General features: G+C 55.7%; 3 protein-coding genes across 5 annotated transcripts; 2 read left to right on the plus strand and 1 right to left on the minus strand.

Annotated features, from left to right (window-relative positions):
- Window positions 1-1672: 1672 nt before the first annotated feature.
- ESAM (endothelial cell adhesion molecule) lies at window positions 1673-10261 on the plus strand. Of its 2 annotated transcripts, none has more exons than XM_021696427.2 (7): window positions 1673-1896; window positions 5449-5636; window positions 6711-6912; window positions 7110-7265; window positions 8483-8605; window positions 8884-9010; window positions 9223-10261. In XM_021696427.2, exons 1-7 carry the CDS (start codon window positions 1827-1829, stop codon window positions 9536-9538), a joined length of 1182 nt encoding a protein of 393 aa, XP_021552102.2. In that variant the 5' UTR covers window positions 1673-1826; the 3' UTR covers window positions 9539-10261. The 2 variants fall into 2 exon arrangements, with proteins under 2 accessions (XP_021552102.2, XP_044775395.1); XM_044919460.1 differs by having other exon boundaries at window positions 8890-9010; window positions 9223-10040.
- Window positions 10262-11200: 939 nt separating this feature from the next.
- VSIG2 (V-set and immunoglobulin domain containing 2) lies at window positions 11201-15925 on the plus strand. 2 transcript variants are annotated; one of them, XM_021696503.1, is made up of 7 exons: window positions 11201-11337; window positions 11864-12027; window positions 12623-12830; window positions 13618-13776; window positions 14695-14814; window positions 14930-15074; window positions 15769-15925. In XM_021696503.1, the coding sequence occupies exons 1-7, from the start codon at window positions 11277-11279 to the stop codon at window positions 15899-15901; spliced, it is 990 nt and encodes a 329-aa protein (XP_021552178.1). In that variant the 5' UTR covers window positions 11201-11276; the 3' UTR covers window positions 15902-15925. The 2 variants fall into 2 exon arrangements, 1 of the variants encoding a protein (XP_021552178.1); XR_002480691.1 differs by lacking the exons at window positions 11201-11337; window positions 11864-12027; window positions 12623-12830; window positions 13618-13776; window positions 14930-15074 and having other exon boundaries at window positions 14675-14814; window positions 15769-15797.
- A 314-nt stretch (window positions 15926-16239) lies between these two features.
- NRGN (neurogranin) lies at window positions 16240-22985 on the minus strand. Its single transcript, XM_021696295.2, has 4 exons — window positions 22799-22985; window positions 17716-17942; window positions 17443-17460; window positions 16240-17055 (listed from the first exon to the last, which is right to left on the minus strand). Exons 1-2 carry the CDS (start codon window positions 22811-22813, stop codon window positions 17721-17723), a joined length of 237 nt encoding a protein of 78 aa, XP_021551970.1. The 5' UTR covers window positions 22814-22985; the 3' UTR covers window positions 16240-17055; window positions 17443-17460; window positions 17716-17720.
- Between the last annotated feature and the right edge of the window lie 401 nt (window positions 22986-23386).

Raw genomic sequence — 23386 nt, forward strand, 5'->3', positions numbered from 1 at the left:
GGATGTTTACAGGAGGTGGTTTGCAGTGTAAACTAAAGAAAAATTTGAGTGTGATAGAATAGGAAAACCAAACCAATAACCCTAAGCACACACACACACACACACTCTCTCCTTGACGATCCAAGTTTGTAGGTCCTTGCATAAGGGTATGAGACTGGCAGTTGTCTGTTTCTGTTGCCTTTGCTCTGGCTCAGCTGCCAAGTATTAGATTCCAGGGGTTGCATGAGCGGTCTAGTGTTTGCACAGGCATTTCTCAAAGCCACTGCCTGGCAGGTATTTGAAGAGCAGCCACGCAAGTCACACCAGGCAGAGGCATCCCAGAGGGTCTGTGGGGCATGCAGGCACCAGGACCACACTCGGTGTTAAAACAGAGCAGAACTGTGTGGAATAAATGGGATCGGAGGCCTGGCTGCTTTTCTTCCCAGTCAACTGCCACCCGGAGCAGGCAGCGCCAAGAATTCATTCTTACGCTTTCTTTCCCCCGGTTACCTTTGCTCGGTGGTTAAGCTGTGCCCGAATGTTTGAAGTTATCTGTATTTGGGCTGTTGGACTGAGAAGCAAGAACAGGTGCATGCCCTTCTGTGAGGGAGCTGAGGCCGCCAGAGGGCGCAGAGGTGCCTTTGGACCGACGGGAGGTGGTGGGGTGGGCGGGGCGGGGTGGGGGGGACGGTTAAATTAAATTCACAGCGAACGAGATCTGGTCCCGGGAATTAAAGGATCAGAGCGGGGCTGATGGCGGATGGGGGCAGCGAAGATACGGGGATAAAGAAACGGGGGGCTTTGTCCGGTCTACCTTCCCACAGCCGCCCGCCTCTTCCCCAGTCAGCATAAGGCCCATAAGCCATTCTTTTCAGAGGCGAGGAGCTGGGAGCCGGCCTCCTGTTTCCTCAGTTTCCTGCTCAGCTCCTGGGGCTTCCTTGCGCCAGTCCTTCCCCTGCTCGGGGTGTGAGGCACAAGACCCGGTGACCTGGGGCCTGGGTTTCGGGGATTCCCCTCTCTCCGCCGCCCGCAGGTGCAGACGGTCCCCGCGCGCCCCGGCTGGCGCGGCTCTGGGCCTTCCCCGGAGCGGCCGCGGGGGTCCCTGCGGGGCTGGGCGGAGGCGGGCTCGGCCGCATCTCTTCCCCGTCCGCACCTCCCGCCCGGCTCCGGAGAACCGGGCCCCCTCCCGCCGCTCCGCCCCACACCCTGCGGAAGCCCAGTGGCTCCGGGACAACGCGGCTCCCCTCTTCCTCCTTCAGGAAGGCCGCCCCGCTTAGGCGGAGGACGCGGTACCCCCAAACTCGGAGCGGTGGTCGGGCCAGAGCCCCGGTCTGCTCAGGTGTCAAGCGTGCGGGCGGCTCCTGGACGTCGGAGAGTCCCCCAAAGCTCCCTCTGTTCCCCGTCTTCCTTCCCACCCCCGGCGGCGTAGGGGGAAGGGTATGGCCCCCCCAGTGTGGCAGTTCAGGACCCTTCCCTTTTCCCCTGGCCCCCGGCCGGCTATGGGGGCGCCGCGACTTACCCGACCCCACCCTGCGTCCTGCCGGGGTGGAGGCCGCGAGATCCGGCCGTCGGAGCACGGGAGCCGCCCCCACCATCGGTGGCGGGTCACCCGCACGCCCCGCCCGGGAAGACCGCGACCTCTCCGCCCCCTCGAACGCCCCGCCCCCCTGTCCCCGTCGGTCCCCACCCCGCCGGCGGGACACACGCGCACAGATTCTGGCTAGAGCCGCTCTGGGTGTCAGTGGCCGCGCTCCCGCGTCCGCCCCAGCTGCCGAGCCGCCTCGGCACCTGTCGGTCGGTGTGTCCCGGAGCCGGCGCCCCTGACTCCGTCGGGGCCAGGGAGTGCCATGGTTTCCCTGCCCAGGCCCCCTGCGACCAGCTTGCTGCGGTTTTTGTTCCTGGGGCTGAGTACCCTCGGTGAGTGAAACCTGGACGGGAACGGACTTGAGATGGGTCATGGGGTGAATCCGACCCTGAGGGAGGTGGTCTTGGGCACTGATGAAGGAACTGGATGGATGCGGCCTCCCGCCTCTGACTCTTGCCCTCCTCCCCCCACACTCCCTCCCCCATCTCCCCACCCAGGGCATCACTGGCTGGTGTTGACTTCTGTCTCCGCTCTGTCCCGACAGCCACCACTTTGGGCGTGGGACTGTGTGTGGTAGGGGAGAGGGTCAGGGCATCTGTCTGGGTGTAGACCTCTATGTGAGTTGTGGGAACCATTCCTCACCAGCACTCCCCACCTCCACCCCGCAGAGCCAGATGAGCTGAGCTGCTAGATGAGACACTGGCTAAAGAGCTTAAGGACTTAACTCCAGCCCCCACCCCACACACGACCTGATATGCAAGAACCCCCAGGAATTCCCTAGATCCCAGGCTTGACAAACGCACTTCACGTCAATTCCCCAGTTCAGATCCTCCCTCTACCCCCCCCTCCTGCTTCCTGCCCTGGGAATAAAGGGAGGTGCCCCGAAAGCTTGACCGTGAGGTCACTTGGGACACAGGAAACGGGGGAGGGGTTTGAATGCCTAAAGGAGCAGAATTGTGACCCCCCCCCCATGAAGTCCACCACCCCCATTGGTTCCCAGAGCCAAAGGGACAAAGGAAGTAGAGAGGAGTTTCCTCAAAGAGTCAGCGAGGAAGGGCTCTTCCTTGGAGCAAGTGCTTAAGGAGTGTTGAAGGCTTCAGGAGCTCCCAGGAGCTGGGGATGGCCCATTGCAACATCTGGAGAGTAAAGCCCCAGCAAGAACTAAGCCCATCACAAGCATGTTTCACTTCCTCTGGCTCTGTCTTGCCACCTCTTTTCAAGGATCCCAAAAAGGGTGAAGGGTGAGTTTGTCAAGGTCAAATTTAACTCATTTCACTCAGGTTGGAAGTCACCAGATACAGAGAGACATAGAGTGAAATTGAGCCACAGTGATGGGGGCTAAGATGGGGACCACCTAACTCTCACCCATGCCCCCTTTAGCCTGATTTCGTGCTGCAAGGGTGTTGGGACATGAAGTAATTAGGGTCGCCAGACAAAGAGGGCTCCAGAGGAGCCCACCTGCCACACCAAAGCCTGGACAGATTTCTGTCCCTCTAGGCTTGGTGGGCCTGCTCCAGGATCCGTTAACCTCTCAGCCCTCTTCTCCCAACGTTAACTCAGCGCCCCTTTCCTTTCTGCATTGTATCCCCAACTCTCCCATCTCTCTGCTGGGGCATTTAGGAAGCAAGGGAGGAAAAGTCCAAGTTCGTTGCTTGGGCCTCGCCTGCACCTCTCCCGCAACTTCTCTTTTTTCTATCCTAACTCTGGCCCTCAGTTTTCTCAAGGACAGCCCAGGCTCAGCGTCCCGACCAGGCCGGCCCCCAGGGGTTGCTGACCGCCCACCCGCCACTCGGGAGTTAACTGGCACTCGGGCCCAGGGCGCTGGGGGCAGGCCTCGGCTCCGCTGGGCTCGGCTGGACCGGGCTCTCGGGGAGGCCGGTCCGCTCCGCGCTCCTCGGTGGCTCTGCGCTGCTGCCCCTGGGGCGTGAGAAGCCCGCGGGGGGAGTTTCCCAGAGAAAGGGAGACTAAAAATAGTAGCCCCGGGGAGCGGGCCCATTTTTTTGTGCTCCTTCGGCCCTTGCCGGCTCCCTCTCTGGTCTCGGAGTGGGCCAGAAGGGTCCCTTCCTTGGGCTGCTCCTGTGTCCTTCACTCGGACCCAACCACTCCGTTGTCCTCGCCCTATGGCACCACGGACCCCACGAGCGACAAGGGGCTTCTGCTGCAGCGGACACCCAGGCCCGAGGGCGGGGAAGCTTCGGGCCCCCTTCAGCTCCTAGTTTCCGACTGGGGCGTAGGACAGGGAGCATTTGCCCAGACCCCAGGGAGTCCATCATTATCTCTTTCACCACCGCCACCCCCACCTTTCGCAGCGAAAGGGTCAATGCAGGACCTGGGGGAGGTCGCTGGGGGCGCCTGCGGCGAAGGAAGCTCGCGCGTCTCCCGCGCCCCAGGCAGGTTTCCCGACGGGAACCGTTTGTGGCCTCTCGGGTGTGCGCGGCAGAAAGGCCGGGAGAGATCCGGCACCGCCCGCAGGCCTCCTGCCGTCCCGGCCTCCCGAGACCGGCGAGCCGGCCGGGTCCGCCCCGGTCCCCAGGGGGGCGTCGGGCTCCTTGAGGCAGAGGTTGTTTTCGCCTGTAGCGCCTCCGGTCCAGCGGCGCCCCGGTCATTGTCTTCTGGCTTATCACCGGGCACCAGTTTCCCGCCCGGCCCGCAGGGACCCCCGCCAGGAAATGGATGGGGGGGCGCGAAGGCCAAGGAATAGGGGTGGGGGCTCTGTAAAGACGCGCAGCCGGAAAGCCGTGGGGGCGGCGCGCATCCTGGCCGGCTCCGCGCCGGGGCCCTTAGGGGCCTGCAGCCCGGCTCCAGGAGGGCAGCAAGCCCGGGCTGCGCGCGGCCTCTGTCCGCGCCTTGGCCGCCTGGTCACCACGCGGAGATGGCGTCTTGGACTCCAGAGTGCGGAGGCCAAGGACTACGGTGGCCAGCCTCCTCGGGCCTGGCCGCTCCAAGCCCAAGGTTATTCCTCCCAAGGGCTTGGGATTCGGCTGCTCCATTGCCTCTCTGAAGGGCAAAAAGTGAATGTTTCTGGACGCCATCGCGCAAGCATTGGTTCCACTGTCCTCTCCTTGAAAGCGACACCCCAGTCCACCTCCTGAACGCCAAGCACACACAGACAGATGACTTGTACTTGATTGTCGGGGTGGGGAGGGCCTTCGTTCGTGTTCCAGCTCTGCCGTGATTTCCTGCGACCTCACAGGACTCGTCCAGATCGCCTGGACCGCAAAAGGGCTCCTTTCTGGGCCTCAACTCTCGGCTTTCCCCGGGGGAGGCCCTGGGTCGGGCCTGAACGGGAGGCGGGGGAGCACTGTGGTCAGGCGGTCACCGGGAGCGCGGGGCGGCTCCGGTCTCTCGCTCGGAGCTGTTAGTTCAGAACGAGCCGCGGGTTAATCGCTAATCCGGCGGCCTCCCAACCCCCTCCGCCCGTCGGGTTGAGAAGCAGGAGCGAGGAACGCTGGAGGTGTCCTGACCAGCGTCGCTACCCCCTCCTGGCTCTCGCCCGGGGAAACTGGGGGAGCAAGCGGGCTGTGTAGAGCGCAGATTAAAAGTATTCAACCTGCCCTTCCTCTTAGAGGTCTTTGCCCACCCCCCACCCCCGCCTTGGAAATCTGCCCCCTCTTCTTGGTGCTCTGAAATCTGCTCCTCTGGATACAAATAAATGCACAGAAATGTGTCCCTATCCCCTGTTAGGAACCCACGGGCTGAGGTTAGGGAGAATAAGCTCCGATGAAAGCAGGACGCGAGGTCAGCAGTCCCTGGGCAGTGTTCGAGGCCCACAGAGGTTGGGACCCTGCGAGGGACGTCCTTTCTTCCCGCCGCGCTGGGCGAGGTCCACCGGCGGAGCCGGGAGCCAGTCCTCCGCGCTCACGCCTCCTCGCTCTTGTCCTCAGCGTCCCCCTCGCGGGCCCAGCTGGAGCTCCACGTGCCCGCTGGCCTCACCCGGTTGAAGGCAGTAGAAGGAGCAGAAGTAGTGCTCCCGGCGTGGTACACCCTGCAAGGGCAGGTATCTTCGTCTCAGCCGTGGGACTTGCTCGCCGTGATGTGGTTCTTGGAGCAAGAAGGGAAGGATCTGAACCAGGTGAGGGAGGGACGCATCTCAACCAGAGGCTAGCTACACCCCGTGGCTGAGAGTGGGGAAGAGCTGGTGAGAGTGGGAGGACTGGCCAGGGAAGGGGGGACCGGGAAGGAATTTCAGGAAAAAGTAAGGTCCTCCTCAGCGGCTCAATTTTTGTTCTGACCTTGGATGCTGCCCGCCCCCCGCCCCCGCAATTTTCTTTTCTGCAACTTGCCCTAGGAATCCAGTACACAAAACACAGGAAAGTGGAAAGGCATTTTGCTTTGCTTTGGGGGAGGGACAGTGAGGATTGGGGTTTGAGGACCAGGAAAGGGTTAGGGCAAGTTTCACACAACTTGAAAAAGTTGAGCATCTTCCTATTTTCACCTTCTTAATGTTTTGGACACTGTCACAGGCCACTTCTCTTCCCGAATCTGTCCCACGGCCCCTTTACACACTCCTTTGAGAGACAAGGGGCAGTCTCCTTTCCCAACCGTAACCTACCCTCCTTCCTGATACCAGACTTCTCAGAGGCAGATCTACCCAGAAGCCAATGAAACTTCATTTTCAGAGCCCCTTATTTGCTCGGGCTCCTCCCAAGGTTCTGGAAAGTATTTTCTAGAGGTCATTTGATAAATAGGGGTACGTATGAGAGAAATTTGGATTGCAGAGGTAGATCCAGGTTTCACAGGACCTGAGTTTATACATGGGGAAGGAGGGACATCTTCAAGAAAAAGAAGATTATAAAAAGATTTTTTAAAAAAATTCGTTGCTCTACCCCTGCAATCTGAGTTTGTTTCATAAATACCCCCTGTTTACATTATCCCTCACCATTATACCACTTTCTAAATGCCCCAAGGGGGAGATGAAGAGACAGAGCACAGGGGATCAAGAACTGTTGTGGGGAAGAGGACCCAGGGGCAGTGAGAGGGAGCCTAGGGAGACAGGGGGTGGATGGGGAGTTGGGACAGGTTAGAGGGGGTGAGTACAGGGGAGGAAGGCTTGAAGACTGCCAGTGGGGGTGGGGGGGAGGATTAGCCGAGCCTGTGGGCACAGGGCACACATGTAATAACGGGGAGGCATCGTGTCCCACACCAGGTGTTGGCGTACATCAGTGGGGTCACGTCAAGCAAACCGGGGGTATCCCTGGTCTACTCCATGCCCTCCCAGAATGTGTCCCTGAGGCTGCAGGGCCTCCAGGAGAAAGACTCTGGGTCCTACCGCTGCTCTGTGAATGTGCAAGACCACCAAGGCATCAAAAGGAGCCACAGCAGCAAAACTCTAGAGCTCAGGGTGCTGGGTAAGTGAGAAGTGCACACTTGGCAACATTTTCCCCAGCCCCAGTGGAGGCCAGGCAGCTCTCTCTCCCAAATGGATGAGCATAAAGGTTGGAGGAGGGCAGACAGAGTGACAGAAGGGAGGGGGGAGTGTGGGGGGGGGGGGGGGGGATCTGTTGGTCCCTTGGGGTTGAGTTTTTAACCTGTCTCCCTGCTCCAGTTCCTCCAGCTCCTCCATCCTGCCGTCTCCTGGGCGTGCCCCGTGTGGGGACCAACGTGACCCTGAGCTGCCAGTCCCCAAGGAGTAAGCCAGCTGCCCAGTACCAGTGGGAGCGGGCACCCCCATCTGCCCAGGTTTTCTTTGCACCAGCTTTAGGTGAGGGAGCTTGAGGCTGTGGCTGGGGGAGGGAAAGAGGAGCGGCACCAGAGGGATGGGGGTGAAAAGGGGAGGCAATGCTGCAAAGTCCTGGGGCGGAGGAGGGTGTGGGGAGAAGAGGCGCGGGAGGTGGTGGGGGGAAGAGGGCCCAGCAGGTGCAGCCTCTGTGTTGGGGACTTACACTTGCTGTACATTTATGTTACTGAAGAAGCTCTGGAGCTAGATAATCTGCATTCAAATTCTAGCTCTGCCATTTACTAGCCGCGTGACTGTGCTTCCATTTGTAAAACGGGGATGTCAGAGCCCTGATTTGAACCCATTAGTTATAAAAGATGTTTTGGGACAACTGGGACATTTTCAATATGGATGATTAGATCATTATTATTAGGTATTAGATAATTCCTTTAGAGGATTATTAACTTATCAGATGCGGCAGTGGTATTGTAGTTATGTGGTCTATGTCCTTATTTTTTGGAGACTCATGCTAAGCATTTATTTTTAAGTGTCTCACAAAAAGAGAGAGAAATGAAGTAAGTATAGCAAAATGTTAGCAATCATTGAATCAAAGTAGTGGGTATATGGATTTTCATTTCGTCCCTCATTCTACTTTTCATGTGACCATTTTTATAAGAAAATTATTTGTATTTTTTAAATAGTGCTCAGCTCATAGGTTTGTTGTGAAATTTTTGTAAGTTGGTACGTGTAAGGGACTTAGTCTCTGGCATAGAGTAAGTGGCCAATAAACTTTAACTATTAATAATCATTATTTCATATAATCCTTTCAACACCATCAAGGAGGTCATATTACCCTGTTTTACAGATCAAAAAACTGGGACCCAGGGATAGCAAGTAACTTGTTCAAAGTCGCATGGCCTATTCTTGTCAGGTTTTCTGATCCTAATGTATTCTTTCTCACCACTCCGCCAATCCAAACTAAAAGTAAACATGGTGTTTGGGTTTTTTCTGGGCATCAGTTCCTCTCTGAATCTTTTTAGACATCAATCAGGGACACTGAGCAGTGGAAGTGGGGAGCGCCATTGAGCTAGCAGTTCTGTACTCAGGGGCAGAACCCAGCATGCTGGCTATCACAACTTTTCCCACCGTGAGGGAACAGACAGATGAGTCTCCCAGAAAGTCAAAGAGGACATTCCAGAAGGGACAGAATTTTTTCAGTGGGAAAGACGGTCCCTGGACTGATGGCCCAATTGTGTCCACAGATGCCATCCGTGGATCCTTAAGCCTCACAAACCTTTCCAGTCCCATGTCTGGAGTCTATATCTGCAAGGCCCACAATGAGGTGGGCAGTGCCCAGTGCAATGTGACCTTGGAAGTGAGCACAGGTCAGTGAGGGGTAAGTGTGGTTAAGGAGAAGATTGGATGCTGGTGGGGGTGGGGTTGCAAGAGGAGAGGAGGCCTGTCTGCTGAGGCCTCTCATTGTTAACAGGACAAGGAGGTTGTCCTGGTCAGATGTTTGTACAAATGTCTGGTCACTGACTGACTATTTTCTGCTTGACAGAAAATGGAAGAAGAAAAACTGTTTGTGGTGGCAGTGGGGTAGAGGGATTGGAGGGGGTGGGTACCAGCTGGGGGTCTCCCTCTGACACCAAGGCTTTTCCAGGGCCAGGGCCTGCGGTGGTTGCTGGAGCTGTTGTGGGCACTCTGGTTGGACTGGGGCTGCTGGCTGGGCTGGTCCTCTTGTACCAACGCCGGAGCAAGGCCCTAGAGGAGCCGGCCAATGATATCAAGTAAGTGTGTCTGGTCTCTGCCCGAACGGGGTTCTCCTAGCTTCCCTTGGCTGGAAGTTTGGGCAGCTGTCTGAAACATCATTCCATTGGGTGGATTTTAAGGGAGGGGAGAGTGAAACGGTGTCTGAGCAGGGAGTAAGACAAAGCATGTAGAAATTCTCCCCTCTTCCCCCCTCCAGCTTCTGACCTCTTATTACTTCTTTGATCACTAGGGAGGATGCCACTGCTCCCCGGACCCTGCCTTGGCCCAAGGGCTCGGACACAATCTCCAAGAATGGGACGCTTTCCTCTGTCACCTCAGCACGAGCCCTCCGGCACCCCCAAGGTCCTCCCAGACCTGGTGCACTGACCCCCACGCTCAGCCTCTCCAGTCAGGTCCTGCCCTCACCCAGGCTGCCCAGGACAGATGGGGCCCAACCTCAGCCAATATCCCCCAGCCCTGGTGGGGTCTCTTCCTCTGCTCTGAGCCGCATGGGTGCTGTCCCCGTAATGGTGCCCGCCCAGAGTCAGGCTGGGTCTCTGGTGTGATGGTCCAGCCACTCATTAGCTAAGCCATCTGGTTTCTCTCCTTCCTATAGGGGTCACCCCTACCTCAGAGGCCTGAGTCTTGGGGGACCACCTTCCAGACTTCCAGTCCTCTGCCCACACCTTTCTTTACTATGGGAAAACTGAGTCTCTGTTGAGATCCAAGCATTCAGGAAGTAGAAGAAGAGGAAGTGGACCTCAGATTAGGAAGAGGCCCTGCCCCCTCCCCCAGTCCTCCTTAGGACTACAGGGAACACTGCTGAGATAGGGCCCTGGTAGGGACTGCCAGTCAATGAGTCCTCCAAGCCCCCTTGATCTGTACTCCACCCCATCTAACAGCATCCTTCACTCCCACTCCAGCTCCCTGCATTCATATAACCTGTCCTGCTGGCTTGGTTGGGTTTTGTTGGGGCAGGGGATAGGGAAGGTATTTTTTAAACTAACTTGAAATGTGTGTTTTTGTTTTTATTTTGCAAATTTCAATAAAGATGCATTGTGTTTGTATGGAAAGTAGGAGTCAAATTGCCTTTTCAAACCCTGGAGGGCTTCTCCACACAGCTTCCTGGAACAGCTTTTCTAGAGTCTTCAAAAGGGTCATTTGTGGGGGCGCCTGGGTGGTGCAGTTGGATGGACATCTGACTCTTGGTTTTGGCTTAGATCGTGATCTCAGGATCCTGAGATGGAGTCTCGCAGAGTCTGCTTGGGATTGATTCTCTCTTCCTCTCCCTCTGCCCATCCTGCTTGTTCTCTCTCTCTCTCTCAAATAAATAAGTCTTAAAAAAAAAAAAAAAAAAAAAAAAAGGGAGGTCATTAGCTATCAGGTGGCTGGGGAAGGCCCCAAAAGTCTGAGGCCAGGAAGACCCTAACCCACTCTGAGCAGCAAGGGGATGAAACCCGGTGCCCTTTCTGCTAGGGCTTGAGTACTCACGGACTTCGGGTGTGGGTGCTCTTAATCTCCTGCTTCCTCTTAAGGGCAGGAGGGAGAAACCTGACTTGTTCTTCCCTCTCCCAGACCACTGAGTCCTTAACAAACACATCTTCTTGCCCTCCAGTGTGGTGAGGGAAAGCTGGACATAGGATGGGGTGCAGGCGTGTGCCCCAATTCTGCCACACCCTTTCCTATCAAGGGTGGAGTCTCCTCCAAGACTCAGTTTCTCTGCTGAGAAATGGAGTGGCTCTGGGAGTGGGGAGCTGGCTTTAGTTTCCATGGAGACTCCTACCTCAGCAAGCGGTGATAAAGGTGCCAAAGAAGGACTCCCAGAGGAAAGAAGGACTAGGAAGGAATAAGAATCTCAGAAAGGGTCAGAAAGGATCTTCTGCCCGGGGCTCATGCTCCCGGGAGGGACCCCAAAGTGGTGATGTCCATTTGCCGACTCAGGTTATTAGAATGCCTCCCTCTTCTTCAGGGGCCGCTCTTTGTTGGTCTACAGAGCGCTCCAGATCTGATCCCTTCCCCCTGGGGTGCCACCCAAGCCCAGCCCTTTTCCCGGGGCCTGACAGCTTCAGAAATCGGGGGGGTGGGAAGCGGACGGAAGAAGGGAGTAGGGCTAGAATGATTCCAGTATTGGGGCTGGAGGAGGGAGGAGCATTTCCTTACCTGAGGGCACGGGCCTCTCCCCTTGTTTGCTCTGAGATAGCCAGTCTCGCTCCTGCCCTGCATGAGGAGGCCGCCCTGTGGGCGCTGCCTTCCCTCCCCCAGACCCAGACGCCCAGACCGACCCACAGACTGCTGGACTCTGCCATGGCCCGGCTTCCGGGGCCCTTCTTCTGCGGGGCCCTGCTGGGCTTCGTCTGCCTGGGCGGTGAGGAGGCGGCGGGCGGGACCGCGGTCAGAGCTGGGGGGCAGACGCCTGGCCTCCCGGATCCTGGGGCCGGCTCAGTCCCGCGGAGCGGGCTGGGGGTGCGCGGGGCCGCAGGGGCCCGGGGTCCGCGGGGCGTCGAAGGCCGGGCGGGCGAAGGACGCAGTCACGCAAGCCGGCGGGCAAGTTGGGCCTCCCCTGGAGGCTTTAACCACCACCGGACTATTGTTTTCCTTTCCCTGACGAGCACACCCTCATACCTGGCCCAGTCTCGGGCCTTTTACCCACAAAAACCCGGCCGAGATGTGTGCTCCTCCCTCCCGGCAACCTCAGGTTTCGAGAAGGGAGGGATTGAGGGGAGGGAGCTGAGCTCTGGAGGAGGGAGGGAGGCCTTGAGAGCCGCGGGTTGGGCCGGACCCCAAGACCGCCACCGGGATTCGGGGCCGGACCTCCACTCCACCCCAGCCCCGGGCCTGGCGCCGTCCGAGCGCTTCTCCCGCCGGCCTCCCCTCTCTCTGTGTCCCCCCAGCCCCCGGGCTAGCCGTGGAGGTGAAGGTACCCGCCGAGCCCCTGAGCACCCCCGTGGGCAAGACCGCAGAGCTGACCTGCAGCTACAGCACGTCGGTGGGAGACAACTTCGCCCTGGAGTGGAGCTTTGTGCCGCCTGGGAAGCCCATGTCTGAGTCCCACCCGGTGAGCTAAGAGCGTTGCGCTGGAGTGGGGCGGCCCTCCGGCCTCTCGGTGGGGTTGGCTGGGAGAGGCTGAACAGAGGGCCCACCCAGGATGAGGGTGCGGGTCAGAGAGGGTGGGTTTGGGGATCAGCATGCTTGGATGAAAAAATGAGTGGAGTCTTTCTAGATCTTCTTAGGACCACAGTCTGCATGACTCCGTATGCCATATATGGCCCTGTATATCCAACCTCTCTCCCGGAGCTCCTACAAGCAACTCCCCTATCCTTGTGCAGTCCCAGTTTCATTAATGCTAAGCTCTGGTGATTGTTAGTAGGATCAAATGATGCCCCTTCCAGGAATATTTGCATTAATTTCCCCCCTCAGATTGAGAGCCGTGCTTAGCTGAAAGCAATAAAACTAGTTTATTTAGCCCTTGGGAAGGGATGGTATTTGGGGACAGATAGACCTTGCTGGTTCTGGCTCCAGAGCATCAGCTTCCCTGTCTGGTATAAAAGGAGGGCCCTCTAATACCTTCTTATACCTGCTTTGGAGAAAGGACTGTAGAGTTGACGCCAGGCAGAAAAAGGCACATATGTGTGTCTTCTGCTTCTCCCCAGATCCTGTACTTCACCAGTGGCCATCTGTATCCAACTGGTTCCAAGGCAAAGAGGGCCAGCCTGCTTCAGAACCCCCCCACAGGAGGGGTGGCCACCCTGAAGCTGACTGATGTCGACCCCTCGGACACTGGAACCTACCTCTGCCAAGTTAATAACCCACCAGATTTCTACACCAATGGGTTGGGGCTAATCAACCTTACTGTGCTTGGTAAGGCAGGCTGGGGACCCACCAGCCACCCATGTACTGAGAAAGATTGCGCTGGCCCTGCTAAGTTCCCTCCCCCAGATCCCTGATTTCCAGCCCAAGCACACACTGCACTGGGGACCCCAAGGGAAAATACCTCCTTCCCAAAGTCCTCCACCCTCCACAAAGAATGCCTCTTCCCTCAGTCTCTAGTCACAAAGGGTTCAAGAGAGAGAAAGCTCTTCCCATATATAGGGATCTGAGTCATGCCCCGGACAACTCTATCTTTGGGGGAATGTCCCATTTGTAGCTCAGATTCTGTCTCTCCCAATGTCAGTGGCAGAGAAGGGGAGTGGCCATTAAAGGAACAAGGGCCCCTGTCACTAGGCACCAACCTTGTGTTCACAATTTCCATCTCACTCCAACCCAGAACCTGCTCAGAGATGAGCAAACAGAAACTATGAAAGAGGCTGGGGATGTCTAGGTGGAAAAGGAAGATTTAGGAGGTGTGTAACAATTGCACTCAAATATCTGAAGGCTTGTCCTGTGGAGGAGAAATTTTTCATTTCTCTTTGTGGGCAGAAATTGGGACCAAATGGGTGGATATTATATTAACACAGATTTTGGCTCAACACGAGGAAGAATTTTCTAACAATCAGAATTTCCAATAGTGGCAATCATTTCCTGGGGATGCAGTGGAATGTGAAGAGAAGTGGACTACTATTTGGTGGGAGTACTGGAGCAGGAAATCTAGCATGTGATGGGGGGTGGGGCTAAAAGATGGCTAAAGTACTTTCTGTGATTCTTGCAGTGCCCCCCAGTAGTCCCTTGTGCAGTAAGAGTGGTCAGACCTCCGTGGGGGGCTCTGCTGCCCTGAAGTGCAGCTCTTCCCAGGGAGCCCCCAGGCCAGTGTACAACTGGGTACGCCTTGGATCTTTCCCTACACCTTCTCCTGGCAGCATGATGCAAGGTAAGGGCCTGGGGCATCAGGGAAGAGGGGACTCAGAACCTGGGCACACCTGGTCTCTAAACTCCACACCCCCTCACTTATCAGTTCTGTGCCTGTGGGTCTGAGACAGACCACCGTACCATTCCCTGCTTCTTCCCTGGGGTCCTGTATTGCTCCCTCCTGTCTGGCTTCCTGTGGTCTGTGGCTCTGTGCTCCTGGGAGCATTTCTCAAGTTACATGTACTCCTGGTGTCTTGGATGACAGTGGAAGACAGTGGGAAGAGAGGGGGTCTTCTATGATTTCCACTTTTGGGGATTTCTTGAGGGTCACGAATCATTTCCAAGCTTCCCAGAGAGGAAACTGAGGCAGAGTAACATGGACTGGCTTGAATCATTTAGTCAGTGTCTTGGGAGGAACCAGGTAAATGGGTAAGAGCCTTGTCTTCTCAGCTTCCTCATACTTGTTCCAGTGCCCTGTCCCTTGCCCCAGCCCCAGCACAGCCCTTTATCAATCCAGAGAGCCCTCTGGATCATCTGGTGTGTGCTCTGCCTTCTAAAGGGAGGGTAAGCAGCTTAGTAAAACATTTGAGCTACCCCAGGAGGTACAGTTTCTAGCAATCAAGCCTTCCCTTCACCCCAACCAGGAGCCTGACATCAGCCAGTAAGCATCCCACCCCAATCCCATGAGTGTGCCATCTCCCTCTCCCCTGAAAAGGCAGCTGTGCAGGGTGGAAAGAGCACAGAAGTGGCAGTGACTTTGGCACTTCCTTTCTGGGTCACCTCGGACAATTACTTTCCTTCTCTGAGCCAGGGTCCCCCCTAATAAATGAGGTTAGTCCCTTCCTGACAGGATTGTGTTAAGGATGAAATATGTTTTCATCATAGTAGGTGCTCCCTGTGAGTTGAATGAATGATGGAACACTTCCTCCTTACCCTCTAGATGAGGTGTCTGGCCAGCTCATTCTCACCAATCTCTCCCTGACCAATTCTGGCACCTACCGCTGTGTGGCCACCAACCAGATGGGCAGTGCGTCCTGTGAGCTGACCCTCTCTGTGACTGGTAGGGAATGCTGGGCAGAGGCCCGGCTGGCAGGCCTGGGCTGGGGAGGCTGCGTGAGACACCTGGGGAGAGGCCAGGAAGGTCTGCCCCTCCGAGTTCCCTGTGTCCCCTTTAGACCCATCCAAAGGCCGAGTGGCTGGGGCCCTGATTGGGGTGCTCCTGGGCGTGCTGTTCCTGTCAGTTGCTGCGTTCTGCCTGATAAGGTTCCAGAAAGAGAGGAGAAAGAAGCCCAAGGAGACATATGGGGGTAGTGACATTCGGTGAGCAGGAGGGCTGGGCGGGGGTTACAGAAAAGGAGAAAAGGGCTTGGGTTATGAGTAGGTGACTTCAGCCCTCAGACTCTGACATATTTCGGGTTGTTTGGGGGTAAGGAGTGCTGCTCAGCTCTGGAATTCGGTGGTGGGGGTGGCAGGTAGAGCAAGTGTGCTTGCGAGTGAGCGATGCACAGGGTGGAGGACTTGGTTCACGGCTTCCCTCACCCTCCTCACACTTAAAAGAATTTTCAGTTTTTAAGTCCTTTTCATATATATATATATATATATATATATACTGGATATGGATGCCAAGAGTTGGATTTGTCCTGAGCCTTCAACTGAGTTTGGTTCTTCTGTGTGGGGGAGTAAGGAAAGGAGAGGCAAAGCTGCCTCTGTCACCCGTTAGCTGTCAGTCGTGGGGTCCAGAAGAGGGCTCAGAGCAATATTTCTCAAAGTGTGGTCTTCAGATTCCCTGGACAGAAAATACCAGATTCCAGCTACTTCCTATTCCTCCTGAAGCAGTGTGTGTGTGTGTGTGTGTGTGTGTGTGTGTGTGTGAGATGGGGCCTGGAATCTTCATTTCAACCCAAATTCCAGATGATTTTCATGCACAGTAAAAATTTAAAGTCTTTGGGTTAGAGGATGGGGGGTCTCCTTTGAGGGATGCCCCCAACCTTCACTAAAAGTTTTCTTATATCAGGGAGGATGCCATTGCGCCTGGGATTTCGGAGCAAACTTCTGTGAGAGCTGATTCTAGCAAAGGGCTCCTGGAGAGGCCCCCCTCTGCCAATAGTGTGACGACCACCAAGTCCAAGCTCCCTATGGTTGTGTGATTTCTTCCCCTATCCTTGAGGGGGAATATCAAGAATTAAAGCCTTTGGGTACCATATTGTCTCCCTCTTCTTTCTGCCGGCATAGCTAATTCCTCTAGGCGGCACAAAGAGTATTACCAGGACGCGAAGGAATGGGCTTGGAGTCCTAAATGAGATGCTGTAGGTGGGAAGTTTGGTTGGCTCCAAGAGAGTAGGTTTTAACAAGGTCCTCTTCCCATTTTTTCCCCTCCTCACCTCCACTTTTGGGTTTGGTCAAGTGAAATTTGCTCAAGCTTCAGGCGATGGTTCAGGCGATGGCCCTGTGCACCCAAACTCCCTCCCCTCCGGCACCCTCTGAATACTTGGACATTCCTCTTTATTGTTCACATTCCAACCCAGCACGGTCACATGCACACACGGAGATAAAAATCCTTCGGGCCACAGCCCCAGGAGCCCGGCGGGGGGCGGGGCTAACAGGGTGGGGGCGGGGCCGCGGCAGGCTCCTCCTACCGAGCCTCCCAGGAGCTCGGCGTTTGCATAAACAAGATGAGAGCTGGAGAGGTGGCTCTCGGGGTGCGCCGGGGAGAGGGGAAGCTTACAGGCAGGCGTGGGGTTGGGGTGCGAAATAGGTACTTCCCTTACGATCAGAGCAGGAGGTATCCAACACCATAAAAACCCTCTTTCCCTCTCTCCTCACCCCAGAGCCAAAGTTCTGGGGCTAGGCTGGGGCGCGAACAGCACAGAGACGCAGAGCGCCCCCTTTATCTGCGCACAGAACGAAAGGACTTTTTTTTTTTTTAAGTTAGTGTACTTGGGCGACGCTTAGGGCGCCCTCCGCAGTGCGCGCAGGGAAGTGCACGGAGGCTGCGGAGGCAGAGCTGCATGCGGGGTGCGCGCAGAGGTGGGCGAGAAGCAAAAGAAGGAAGATGTGAGAGCGCGGGGTTTGGGGCTAGGGTGGGAAGGAAGGGCGAATGGGGACCATATTAGACTGGAGGACTAACTAAAAGGGCACGGACTTAGCGACTCCTCGACGGAGCCTGCCTGGGAGAGGGAGTCTCTGGGGACGCAGGGAGGGCTCCTGAAGCTGGCAGGCTGGTGGGAAGGAGAGGATCACAAACACTGCAGGGAAGTCTCGTCACTGCGAAGGGGACGCGGCATCCATCTCTCCTTGGCAACTGAGGACAGAGAAGGTCTGAGCACCTGCCCTCCCGGGTACTTCCTCTCCCCTTTCCTTCCCCCTTCCTGAACCAGGACACCAGGGCGGGGAGCGCCAGGGGACCTCAGTCACCCAGAACCCCCCACCCGAGTCACTGAGCTGAAATAAGCCCGTGGGCAGTGCGTGTGTGCGCCACAGTGTTTACAGCCTCAGGCCGGGTTTGTGCAGCCAAATGGGGGTGGCTGCGTTTCTGTGTTGGTCCAGGTGTGTCCCTGTCGCAGCCTCAGGCGTCCAGATGAAAACCCGTAGGCTGGAGGGGGTGACGGCGGGCAGAGGGAAGGGTGGGGGATTTGGTCCTTTTCTCCCCCTCAGGCCTCCCACCCGCTTCCGAGTCTTAATTCATTACCTTTGAAAATGCTCAGTTCTTCGGTCCAGGGCGGGGCAGAAGGAGGGAGGAGAGAGAGGAACAGGTGAGCTCTCGGAACCCGCAGCACCCTCAGCCTCCTCCCAGCCACCCACCCCAGGTCTCGCCTGGGAGCCCCCGACCCTTAGCTCCCTCTCCACCCCGCAGCCCGCCCGCAGTCTCCGGGCTCCTTCGGAGGGGGAGCGGGGACGCTCTCGGCAGGTCCCGGGTTTGGGAAGGGGGAACCTGTCGCCCGCCGCGCCCCGCCCGCCTCACCTGGCCTAGTCTCCGCTGGGGCCGCCGCCCGCGCCTCCCCGGGCGCCCCCAGCTCCGCCCGTTCCCCCGTGGCCCGGGCCCTTCCGGCCGCGCTCTCCACTCTTTATCTTCTTCCGCGCCATGTGGCCCCGGAAACTCGCCTGGATTTTGGCCGCCGCTGCGTTGGCGCCAGGATCGTCCAGCGGGATGTCTAGGATGTCGTCGTCCGGCTTGGAGCACGCGCTCTCCTGGGGGCGGGGCAGGGGGTACTCGTGGGATGACTGGGATGAGACCCCGACAGGGTAGGGTAGGAGTAGAGCCTTGGGGGGAACCGACGCGCGAGTGGGAAGCGCAGAGAGGGGAGCTATGGGCGTGGGGAAGGGCTGAGCAAGGGCCGCGCGCACTGGCGTGTGTGTGTGTGTGTGTGTGTGTGTGTGTGTGTGTGTGTGTGTCCCTCCTGGAGAGCGGCAAGCAAAAAGTTAGGGTCATGGTCAGGTGGACACAGCTGTGTTTCCAACTCAGGAAAGAGTCGTGCACGGTGGGATGGGGTACAAGACAGCCAGAGAGCCCTGAGTGAGGTGAGCGAAGGGTCCATCACCAGCGGCAGAGCTGATGGAGGGTGGGCTGGGAGGAGCAAAGTAGACAGCAGCAGGGACTCCTGGATGTGGCTGCCCCTCCCCCCTGTCCTCAGAGGGTGCCTCCAGATCAGAAGGGCCCCTTCTGAGTCCAGGATTCCCTGGGACAGGGTGTAGAAGAATCAGGCCAGTCCCTTCCCTAAGTAAAATTACATCAGGGCTCAAAGCTGGAATTAGGGTGAAGGTGGGGCTAACCCCTGGTGAGTCAGCCTCCCTCCACCTAGGGCTAGAGGCCCAGAGACTGCTTTGCCATTGATTCTTCCTTTTCCAGTGCTCCCCAGGAGGTACTCAAACACAGCAGAGACGAGGTGGTCTGGAAGAAGCTACAGAGAAAAGGCTTCACTCCAAAAAAGACAAAGGAAAGATGAGGAGCAAGAAGCCCTTGGCCTTGTGTGCTCCAGAAGAAAGGCGTTATGACAATAGCTACCCATTAAGTACTTCTCTTGTTCCTGGCACAGTAACACAGTGTTTTACAGACATTATTTTATTTAGTCCTGGCAAAGCTATGACGCACCTTTTATTGTCATCCTAGTTTACCTCTAATAAAACTGATGATGTAAGTGTTTATAAATCTTACATGAGGTTGTACAGATAGTTACTAATGGACCTAAGATTCAGACCCTTGTATGTCAGAGTCCAGAGTATATTTTCAACCCCTATTCCGTAGGATAAGCAAAGGCAGTCAAGAAAATGAACCAAGCTCTACCTCTTGTTACCTAATGCTTTCTTGTCTCAGCTCCTTCATCTGAAATCAGGATCATCGTATCTACCTCTATGGGTTGCGAGGAAGAATAAACAGCATGATATACATCCAGTTTCTCGCACAATCTAGTTGCTCAATAAATGGTAGCTCTTACGATGATTCTTTTAATTAATAAGTTGATGTGAAATAGTTGTTTTTATAGGCCAAAAAATAAAACAACCCCAATTTCATATGGTTCAGCCTATAATAATCACATCCACCCCCGGGGCCTCAGGTTTCTGTCTCCCACAGCCTGCCCTAGCTGAGACAGGCAAAGGTTAGGGAATAGATGGTATTGATTTTAGAAGTAAGGCTCTGGAATGGAGAGGGCCTCAGTGCCTGAGCCCCTTTGTTGCTTAATATTATGCATAGCATTAATGTGGGTTGGGATGCATATGGTTACTATGGAGTTAAAAAGGCATTTCTCTTTTGATCTGACCCTGTGGCTTCTAGGAATTCTCTCCTCCCCCCTCCACCCCCCACCCCAAGGACTTCTGCTTTAAAAATGGCTTCCCCTCTGGGGCGCCTGGGTGGTTCAGTTGGTTAAACGACTGCCTTCGGCTCAGGTCATGATCCTGGAGTCCCGGGATCGAGTCCCGTATCGGCCTCTCTGCTCAGCAAGGGGTCTGCTTCTCCCTTTGACCCTCTTCCCTCTCATGCTCTCTGTCTCTCATTCTCTCTCTCTCAAATAAATAAATAAAATCTTAAAAAAAAAATGGCTTCCCCTCATCATCTTCGCAATGCTGTTTTCATTTCCTGGGCTTCAGTGTTCTGCAATTTGTGCTCAAGATGCCCACAATTGATTTAAATGCAGTTACAGGGAGTTATTAAGAAGCCTGTGTGGTTGTGGAGGGGATTGGCACTCTTTTTGTCTTCTGCAGGTCTAGCACTCCCTCTCTGACCTCTTATTCTCCACCTGTAATCAGAAACAACTCTTGTGTTCCTTGATTCCCAGAGCTCATGCCTCTCTTGGGATATCCTTAGGGAACAGAGGTTCTCCTCAACAGAGGACAACGATTTAAAACCAACCAACCAACCAACCAACTAACCCATTCCTGACCCACCTACCCTTGGCCAGCAACTATGGAAGAAGGGGTATCTTCCCCCAACTGTGCTACGACCAAGCTGCTGTCTCTACCCACCTCAACCGGATCCAGAATGGAAACCCAGAACAACTGGCAGAGCCATCCAACACACTACTCCTCCCCCAAATCAGCTCCCTCTCCCTCCAGCTGAATTCTCAGGGCAGAGCAGCTAGGTGGCCTGTCCACAGGCAGAACCGGAGAGAGAATAAAAGGAATCCAGGAAGGGTCATGGTTCTGGGCTGGTGCCTTCTAAAGCCTGAGAGCTCCATATGAACCAGCGGTGGAAATGTGCACTAGAGGGTAAAACAGGAATCATGGTTTCTGGTCCCAAGCAGGCGTATCACTTCACCTCCAGGGGTCTCAGTTTCTTCGGGCCGCAACTGGAACTTGGCCTAGATGGATAAATTCTTTAGGTCCCCAATCCTAAAAGCCTTAAGAATTATCCCCGCTAGGGCGCCTGGGTGGCTCAGTTGGTTTAAGCCTCTGCCTTCGGCTCAGGTCATGATCCTGGAGTCCCAGGATTGAGCCCCGCACAGGGCTCCCTGCTCAGTGGGGAGTCTGCTTCTCCATCTGCCCCTCACCGCATTCTTGTGCTCTCTCTCAAATAAATAAATAAATAAATCTTAAAAAAAAAAAAAAGAATTATCCCTACCTATTGCTTACTATATGCCAGGCCCTGTGCTTTGCACACATCACCTCACTTAATCCCCACTTCAGAGGTCAAAAAACAGCCTCAGAGACATGTTGCAATTTACCCAAGGCCACAGAGCTAACAAATTGTGATGGGATTCGGAAGCCTCAGGGCAGGTAATTATTTCTATGAGTTCAGCTAGACCAAGTCAACCAGACTAAGCAAAAGAAATGAGTGGAATCCAAAAAAATGTCTCCTTGCCTTTTCATATTAAGTGAATGGAGGGAAGTCATATCTATGTGACTATGTAAATCAGCAACTGGTACATTTGAATCAGCAGCTCTGCCTCTTAAAAAAAAAAAAAAAAAAGCTCTGTTTTCTTCTCAAGCTTCCTTACCAAGGGGCAAGAAGGAAATAAGGCAGGACTAAGTGTTTCCCAGCACCAGGTCAGATGGTCAGCAAGGAGAGCCCCAGAATGAAAGATACAGAGGGCCCTGCCTTGGGGTGCCTGGCTGGCTCAGGCGAGAGGGGTTGATGTAGAGGGGTTTGGGCGTAGAGCTTACTTAAAAAAAAGAAAAAAAAAAAAAAGAGGGCCTCTAGACCCCAGATGCACTCTGTTCTCTACATGTCCCAGCTCCCTTCCAGCTCTCAGTCCACCTCCACAGAATGGGGATGGGGTAGGAAGATGCTCAGTCCCAGCCCTGTTCCAGCCCTCTGCCTGTCACCTCTTCTTTATTTTCTTACCCCCCCCAACCCCCCCGCACATTCTTACAATGGTGCTGTCTCTTGCTTAGTCCTTTAGCCCTGCAGATCTGGGACAGGGCCTCACAGGGTTGTTGTGATGATTAAATATAAAGTTAATATGGTAAGCAATCACAAATTGACCAATATTAGTGATGTTAATGAATCAAAATCATAATAACAACTACAATGATTTACCCCTAAGTTCTTTCTGCCTCTTGGTACCCAGACATAGGGAAGTCTCATCTCTTATAAACTGGGCTATTCTTTCCTTCCAAACCTCACTTTTTTTTTTTTTCTTTTCTTTTGTAAGCCATAGGGTGGAGGGTGGGGAGCAGGCAAAGTCATAACCTCTTGTATCATTAGCTGGGTTGACTGAATGACAGAGAATGCAAGGACTTTGGAGTAGTCTTTCTCCATATGTAGGGGCTAAAAATAAATAATTAAAAATAGAAAATAAATAAACACATTCCATATATGTATGATCACTGTACTCCTCTGGGGTGCTAGGAGCCAGGTCCTGTGCCAGTCGCTTTCGCACCCAAGTCACCTTAGCAGCAATCTACTTGGGCATCAGGCACTCGCAGCCTCCAGGTCTCCGTGTGGGCGCTGACAAATTGCAGACACTTCCTTGCCTCGCCAGCAGGGCTCCCTCGCGGTCACTTCACCCAGCCCCCTCCGGGGCTAGATGGCGTTGGGGGACGGGCCAACCCCTCCCCAGAACCACACTGACTAGGCTCTCTGCTGCCCATCATCATTCCTGAGCTAACCAATATGAACTGACTGTCCACCCCCCAGCCCCCCGCGCTGTACACGAGGGTCACGGAGATCATCCTGTCTGCCCACCTACGGCGGTGGCAGTGGGATGGGGAATGGAGTGAGGGCGAAAGCCAGGGGAAAGGAGACCGAAAGGAGTCGCCGCAGCTTCGCTACAGTTTACAGCGTCTCTCCGGGGGAAGTTCCTCTTCTCGTCTAACCTGCAGCTTCGCTGCTGCAGAGCCCTGCAGAGTCCCCGGTCCAACCTGGACTGCCTGGCGGATGGGCGTCCAGACGCCCCCGCGAGTTGGGGAGCATTTTTCCTAGGGCTTCCAAGTCAGGCGGGTACCTTCCACCACCCACCACCCACGTCTCCGCAGGCACCCCTTATTGCTCCTGGGTCTTCTGTACCCTCAAATGCACTTCCATCCCTTACTCTCCCTCCAGGGGGTTCTTGGGAGCCCCTTGCCCCAGATCAAGCTGAGTGCCCGTCCCCCCCGGCCCTCTAACTTACGGTGCAGCAGTCCATGCTGGTGTTGGGGGTCCTTGGCTGGGGCACAGGCTGGCGCAGGGCGGGGGTGGGGTCTGTGTGGTGCTGGGTGGGGACTCTGGGGCCTTGGGGTGCCCGCTGACCAGCGCCGAAGCAGCCGCTCCGCTCTCGGGTCCTCTCTCCCGCGCTCCGCTCTGCTCGCGAATGTAACCTGAGCCCTTCGGTCGAGAAGCCAATCAGGAGAAGGCTCCGGCAGGGCGGGCGGGGATTTTACAGGGAGGACCACGCCCCCTCCCTGTTCCCTCTGCCTCGCTCCCCCTCCTGCCCCAACCCCTCCGCCTACACACTTCCATCCATTCCTCCTACACACCCCATCCTCCCAAATTCAACCCCCTTGTTTGCTGAGGCGGCAGACTGCCAGGCAGATGTATGCCGCCGCAGGCAGAGGGAGGCCCCCGACATCCCGGGCACAAACACACTCACATCTGGGCACAACACCCCTCCCACCCGTATGTGGAAAACCACGTACCCCTCACCCACCTCCCCACACTTCCACAACTTAGCTAGAGTCCCAAATATGGCTGCCTCTAACTCCTCCTCCCCTCACCCCCG

This window comes from Neomonachus schauinslandi, chromosome 11 (genome assembly GCF_002201575.2).
Source record: "Neomonachus schauinslandi chromosome 11, ASM220157v2, whole genome shotgun sequence".
Taxonomy (NCBI): domain Eukaryota; kingdom Metazoa; phylum Chordata; class Mammalia; order Carnivora; family Phocidae; genus Neomonachus; species Neomonachus schauinslandi.

Coding starts and splice junctions, on each gene's coding strand:
- ESAM (XM_021696427.2), top strand. CDS start 1,827: ATGGTTTCCCTGCCCAGGCCCCCTGCGACCAGCTTGCTGCGGTTTTTG. Junction 1,897..5,448: donor CCTGGGGCTGAGTACCCTCG/GTGAGTGAAACC, acceptor TCTTGTCCTCAG/CGTCCCCCTCGCGGGCCCAG. Junction 7,266..8,482: donor TTTCTTTGCACCAGCTTTAG/GTGAGGGAGCTT, acceptor TTGTGTCCACAG/ATGCCATCCGTGGATCCTTA.
- VSIG2 (XM_021696503.1), top strand. CDS start 11,277: ATGGCCCGGCTTCCGGGGCCCTTCTTCTGCGGGGCCCTGCTGGGCTTC. Junction 11,338..11,863: donor GGGCTTCGTCTGCCTGGGCG/GTGAGGAGGCGG, acceptor GTGTCCCCCCAG/CCCCCGGGCTAGCCGTGGAG. Junction 13,777..14,694: donor TCCTGGCAGCATGATGCAAG/GTAAGGGCCTGG, acceptor CTTACCCTCTAG/ATGAGGTGTCTGGCCAGCTC.